General features: G+C 37.3%; 1 protein-coding gene across 2 annotated transcripts; it reads left to right on the top strand.

The window, feature by feature from the left end:
• The first annotated feature begins 236 nt into the window (after positions 1 to 236).
• Positions 237 to 2,555, top strand: LOC116164557. 2 transcript variants are annotated; one of them, XM_031478754.1, is made up of 7 exons: positions 237 to 306; positions 363 to 780; positions 907 to 1,526; positions 1,576 to 1,661; positions 1,715 to 1,910; positions 1,959 to 2,272; positions 2,327 to 2,555. In XM_031478754.1, exons 2-7 carry the CDS (start codon positions 375 to 377, stop codon positions 2,457 to 2,459), a joined length of 1,755 nt encoding a protein of 584 aa, XP_031334614.1. In that variant the 5' UTR covers positions 237 to 306; positions 363 to 374; the 3' UTR covers positions 2,460 to 2,555. The 2 variants fall into 2 exon arrangements, with proteins under 2 accessions (XP_031334614.1, XP_031334613.1); XM_031478753.1 differs by having other exon boundaries at positions 363 to 1,526.
• Positions 2,556 to 7,276: the final 4,721 nt, after the last annotated feature.

Genomic DNA, 7,276 nt, shown 5'->3' with positions numbered 1-7,276 from the left:
AATGTGGCGACCCCAGCTCAACGAACGAGCGGACGGACGGACAGACAAAGTTGCAACAATAGCGCATTTTTTTAATTTTTGTGGAAATGCGCTAAAAATCTAAAAATGTTAAATACTGAACTGAAGCGTTGAGTGAAAAGTAATTTCACTCAACGACTGAAGCTAATTATAAAGTAACCTTGATTACCTATCATGCTTTGAAAGTTAATATACAGCAAACTATCGTAGGAGGCACATATCAGAGGTCTGATTATTACCAAAAGCTGTCAAAAATTGAACCGGATTTGTGTAAAGGTGCAAAGCGTGGTAAGTGTAACCTATAGCAAAGACCTATAGTTATTACGAGTAACTTTTATATTAAGGACACTGTCATCATGAACAATTCAAATCGTGAACCATCTAAGGCATTAGGTCAAGTCATATACAAAGAGCAATATTTGCACCAGAAAGATAAAACTAAGGATATCGGGATGAAGTCTGCCCTACATTCCAACCTTTCAGCGAGTTCATCTAGCACACTTTATGGTCGTCAGCTGAGCATTAACTACACAAACCAAAAAGAATGTACGGGACATAATAGGCAAAGTTACTCTACTAAGCCTGATTACGAAATTATAGGATCGGAAGGGTACAGAGCGGGCAATCTGTCACCAGACAGCTTACCCCAATGCCCAAATAACACCGGAAATGTACAAAATCATAATTACTTGAACTCATACGCTGTGGGGTATGAGTTAGAAGGACACGGACGTATGACGGATTTCTCAACAAAGCATACGGGTACTGAAGTTAATTGCAAACATACACTGAATCAATACATCAATCACTGCAATTACATTAATGAAAAACCTCGTGAAACAAATGGATGGCATTACCCAAACGGTTCACTGATAGATGCATTTCTAGCAAAGAAGATGAACACGTGTCGTACGAGATTTTTGCGTCAAACATCTCCATTACGTAACTTACAACACTGTCAGGACAACAGTTTGAAAAGTGAATCATATTTGGAATCTCGCAGTGGACCTCTTTCATCTCGACAAGCGGATGTGCAGCAATTGTCCACAAGTGTTGCCAACAATGGGCAGAACCACTCAGAATGCTATCGAAGTAACAGCCAACTGCTCGAAGATGGCCAAGAGAACCAGGGTTGCAGTAAAACAAATAGAACAACGGAATGGGCATCGCGTAACGAAATACAGGGAACCTCCTTCATGTTGCCAACGATGTCGAGTGAACGGAAGAATCAGCAGCACTTGATCAATTCTTTAAGTCAACTTATCTCGCCATCTCGACGAGCAGCGTCTGTAAGTCCTAACAGTCGTGCATCGGAAATGGAATCATTTAAAGAACCCGTTCCATACTTTGAACAAGCTCAGATGGCGACTGAAGAGAACATATCCGTTCACTACGAAGCGTCTCAAACCGAAGAACAAAATACACCTCATAGAAAACACTTGCCTCCCAAGAAAAGGAATGATGAGACGTTAAACGACCTACACAAATTACGTCTAAATTCTTCCCAGGTATATTTAAATGTTCTTTGTCGCATTGTGTTATTTTTAATTTGCTTAGAACAAAAATGGAGTAACGACTCCAAACGCGTCATCTAAAGAACTGTTAATTTTTCAAACAATGCAGCGCGTTAAAAGCGAAGAATGGTAATATAACAACTTCATTTTTCTGTTATCGCTTATGACATCGATACGATTAGGGACGTGGCGCTAAATGGCTTAGCGGAAATCACAGAACTTTGCCAAGATATTAAACCTGATGCTATATATCCACACATGACCAACATAAATCAAAAACTTCTAGAATTGCTACGTAGCCCCAGATCACATGTCACAAGAACTGCATGTCAAATTGCTGGTCGGCTCTTTGAGTTAATGAAGGATACAAGGAGACCGGTAAGTAATATTCACGCGCTGTATTCACTCTAAAATGTATTCTTTAAGGAGTTTGATGATATTGTAGAAATGCTCTTAACCAAAACTGCAGATGCGAGTAAATTCATTCGAAATGATGCAAATTTATCTCTCGATACCATGGTTACTCATATTCCTATTTATCATGCCGTAAAATCGATATGTTTGAAAGGTCCACACCACAAAAATCCTCTCGTAAGAAACGCATCAATTAGATTAATTATTTGCGCAGTAGTTATAGCAGATCCTGATGTAATTCTGCACTCTCAAGCACACGAGCACACCAGAAAGCGAATCATCCAGTTTCTTCCTCAATTTTTATCAGACAGACACCTAGAGACCAGGTAAATATCGAAAACTATGAAAATTATAATAGTTAATTGCGGTATTTATTACAGAAAATACGGCGAGCGCTTATATAAAATTTTTTCAAAAGATCCTGATTTCGATACCCATTTAAAGAAATATTTAGAACCGAAGGAAGTAAGTCGTCTAAACAGTATAGTGAAAAATGAGAGGAGGAAGAGATGATATACGGCAATTGAAAATTTGAAGATAGTTTTTTACTGATTTGCTTAGCATTCAGTATACTCGTATCTAGTTACTAAAAATTTCGGTTTTGTTCTTCAGCGGACTTATTGTAAATAAATAAAGTGTCGATTGCCAAAGAAAGTTATGACTGCGTCCAGCGTCCCCGTCACATCGTTTCACTGTATTTCGACTATAGATCGTCTCACGTAAAAAAGGAATCGGGAGAAAGTAGTGTAACCTCCCACTAAGTTTATTGTTCATCTCAATGTCGCTGTGCTTTGAATAAAGATAGGTATAAAACTGGTAATTACTCGGGCCGTTGGAACCACCCTCTAGACTCCCAATGAATGAGCGAAGTGTTTATAACCGCATAGATGTTTATAATTTGAATGCTTATACAGTTGACCATTCAAATTATAAACATCTATGCGGTTATAAACACTTCGCTCATTCATTGGGAGTCTAGAGGGTGGTTCCAACGGCCCGAATAATTACCAGTTTTATACCTATCTTTATTCAAAGCACAGCGACATTGAGATGAACAATAAACTTAGTGGGAGGTTACACTACTTTCTCCCGATTCCTTTTTTACGTGAGACGATCTATAGACTTTCGCATTGAATCGACTCGGATCGACTCGACACGGCTCGACGGCACCGATCGATTTCCGCGCACTGCGTCGCGTCGTTTCGGTTACGATATCATCGACCGGTTTGTATTGGGCTCGAATGCTACAACGCAGAACCCTAACGCTCAAAACTCTTGCCAATGTGTGTCGGCGATCGGCAATTTTTGGCTCTTCGAACATTACGCGTTGTAGTCGATCCGAACCGGTCGATGATATCGTAACCGAACCGACCTTTTTTATCAGACCCTACATATAAAAGTCCAGTGGCGATATATCTGGAGATCTAGAAGACCAATAACGCGGATATGTAGGCCTAATCCATCTGTCTTCAAAAATGTTAGACATAGAAGTAGAAGCATCATGGGTAAAATGAGCCGGCGCTCCGTTATGTTGAAACCAGTAGTTTTCCCCAGTTAATGTTTCCAAGCATGGTACAATGACATCTACTAACGCGTTTATTTCAAGGCCTCCTAAAAAATTATGCACATAACGATCACAAATTTAGAAAATCTTAAATAAAACGAAAAGCATAACAGATAGGTATAAATCGATGTAAAATTTTTTTCGACATTTGAAAATGCAAAAAAATAAAGCAGGTTTCATTTGAAAAAATCAACTTTTTAAGGTTTGAAGGTATTAAAATTAACGATTAGTTTTAAAACACCATGTGGGAGGCTGATGAAAATTTAAATCATATGTAGAATCACATGAATATTGTTGATTTTGGAAGGCTTTTTAAAATTCAAGTCAACGGAGCCATAGGTACAACTACAGGGCGCTAAAAAAAAGCAGTCAAACGTCAAAAATTTTGAAAAAGCTTGAATAACTTGAAAACCTTTGATGCTGGATGTTCCTGTAGATTCCGAAAACACACTAAAATCGAGCGCGTTCTATTTAAAATAAGAACGTTGCTATCCACATCCGGTAAAACCGGAAGTGAAACGATGATGATAATATTTTCATTCAATAGATCATGAAAAACTATGTTGGTATGTAAATTGTCAGATTTTAGTTTAGTTTAGTTTACATAATAAGTCATGAACGTGGTCATTTACATGACGCGGAGGCATTGAATAAGCACTCTAAGGTGCTTATTCAATGGCGGAGGCCTACTGAAAAGTACGAGGACGCACAGCGTCCGAGTATCTCTTTAATGCCTCCAAGTCAGGTGGACTCAATTTTACCTAAAACCGCAACATAACTTTTCCAAATTAAATTATTCATATGTGTGAAATTTTGATACCTAATCACGCATGCTAACTTTATTTAATTGTTTGCATAGAGATTTCAAAATAATTAAAACAATCAGTGTTATTTTTAATGCAGTTTGCAGTTTATGCTTTGTACCTTTCAACTATACAGTCTTTATAACTAGCTACAAAAGCAGGTATCAGTGAAAAAGAGTACCTACGCGAGACGTTGTTATAATGTAGCCGAAGCTGCGGCCGCCGTAGTGCAATATCCGCTCCCCACAAAGTCAAGAGAGAGGCACGAAAAGGCGTACAAACCTTTTAATGACTGGCGCAAAACTAAAGGAATAGTTACTTCCACATAATATATTCCATTAATTGTTAGTAATTAAAAAACCATTATCCTTTGTGTAGGTATATTAATATTTAAAAATATCCACATAGTCTGCATTATAATTATCCAATCGTTGAATCAATGAACGATCTAATTGTTATTTTGCCTGTACTAGGACTGTAATGGGGGTCAGGCAAAAATATTACAGTACTATACTCTGTTTTTTAACTAGGAAGACGGATTTAAAAACCTGATTTACACTGGAAATGTCACTAGAATCTAGTAACAAAAATAATAGACTCATTTTATACAGACATGTATTGTGGGTTGCGTGATGTGATTTTCTTTCACATTTGGATAGATTTCATGATTTATGCTTTTGGGTTATTATTTGGTAGGAACTCCTTTATATTATGCATACATCATACTTTTAAAAGCGAATTATAATAAATAGGTAATACATTGATAATAGGTAATCATCCTGCATACATTTTTTGGTCTTTGAAACATTATTTTGAATTATAATTATAATCCACATTACAATTTACAACAAATGTTAAGTTATTGAACAAATTCAGAACAATGGAATTATAGTCATATTATTAAACAGCACAGTTCACTGCTTTATGTATAGGTAAGCGATTTAGTCACCGTCTTCCGAAAGTTCACTAAAACTGTCACTGTCCTCCGATCCGAGTGAAATAATTAATGGTTCTATAAGTGTGTTCATTAGGCCATCCAATCTACACATCTTATTTTCTTCCTTAGTAACGTGTTGCACACAATTCCGCCAATCGTCAGAGCTCACATTTGCAACAGCGTTATGACCACCGGAACGTTTCGAAGGGGTAACAATCCCAGTACTTCGATATTCTTTAATTATCCGGTATATTGTAGATCGTGCAATAATAATATTCCTAATATGTGTCACACTTTAATAACCAAATATATACCAGCTACATCATTATTTACGTTACCTCTGGTAGATGCAATCTTCAACACAAGCGTAGCAAAATTCATATCCGGGAATCAGACAACATTTGTTTATAATAAACTGCTTCTCGGAGACTGATAAAATGACCTAAGTTTAAGCGACTACGTTTTTTCAAAGGAGACAAGCTTGCTTTACTGGTACTTGGAGTTGAATCCATCACCAATGCCAGTACACTTAGGACGCGAAATATCAACTTATGTTCTTAAGAGTACGTTCTCTACATACGGCTAGGGAAGCGCTCCGCGGTCGGGTGGAGAGGATCGCAGTCGGAGGCGGGCATTAGCATATCCCTACTGCAGTATTTTCTGACCGATTTGAAAGGAACGTATTTGAACTTATTCGTAAGGTACGCGTACTTTCAAATTTGCACTGCTATACCATACCGGATAGTGCCTTGCGCGACACAGTATACAATTTATAATTAAGAATCCATTACACGATAATATATTTCGGTACTTCATCGTGAACCATTTGAAAATTGTAACAAGTGGTTTAGCCTCGGGTTTAACTTGTGTTAGTTGTTCTGACTCCATGCCCGATAACTCAAAATTGAGGCTTACTTAGTTAGGAAATAAATTTCGTGATAAAAAATAGTTACAATTGTTCCTACTATTCTGGATGAATTTTTGCGTACCAGCAATCAGTCAACTCAGTAAATTTAAAAGATTAGATATTACCTTGCAGTTTTGCGAAAACCTAGGTACAAAAACGTATAATACGATGTTTATTGGGCATAAAGCAGCGGGAGTCATGGCGACCATATTTCATCAAATATAACATCCTCACGCTCACCCTTCCATCGATATATATATATTGGAAGTATTAACACATATCTACAAAAATAAACACCAACTTAGGCGCAACAATCGTATATTGTAAAAATCAGATTTATAGATATTTTTTGGAAATTTTAACCGAAGATTCATCTAGTAAAGGCAAACATATCGCATATTGTAAACATTAGGTGTGTGCATGCGCACTGCGCAGACTACTCAAAGGCTAAGTTTCTTATTTATAAGAATATTAAATGCCTCAACTTATTTTCCTTTGTACGCATAAATAAGGGAATCTTTCGGGAATTTTCAAATTAGCTTTAAGCAACACAAAAATACCTTATGTTAAAAATATTTATTTATTATGTACAATGGTTTAATTCTTATAGTCATAAGATACACGACTCATTCACAGCAGTAAGGAAAAAAAATGGAATATTTTTATATACAGCGTGTTTCAAAATGAATAGAGGGGTTTTAACATGTTATAATATTTAATACATCAAACTTACAGCCACAATTGTTATATCAAATGAAAGAGAAACTCAAACAGTTTTACATTATAGCCTACAAGTGTTCAATGTGAGCACCATTCGTCACTTGGCATACGTCAAGACGGTATGCTAGTTCTTCCCAAACTTTGATGAGTGTCTCATTAGTAATTGCTGCAACAGCTGTTTCAATCCTGTTTCTTAAATCGGGAAGGTCGGCTGGCAGTGGAGGCACATACACACGGTCCTTAATAAACCCCCAAAGATAAAAATCACACGGGGTTAGGTCGGGTGACCGTGGAGGCCATGCGAAACAAGCCCTGTCATTAGGCCCCTTACGGCCAATCCAGCGGTAGGGTACAGTTAGGTTAAGCCAATCGCGTACCTCATTATGCCAGTGAGGCGGC

The sequence above is a fragment of the Photinus pyralis genome, unplaced genomic scaffold (assembly GCF_008802855.1).
Source record: "Photinus pyralis isolate 1611_PpyrPB1 unplaced genomic scaffold, Ppyr1.3 Ppyr1.4_LG2, whole genome shotgun sequence".
NCBI lineage: Eukaryota > Metazoa > Arthropoda > Insecta > Coleoptera > Lampyridae > Photinus > Photinus pyralis.
Note: the sequence above shows the minus strand (reverse complement) of the source record. Positions and strands in the feature narration are given on the sequence as shown.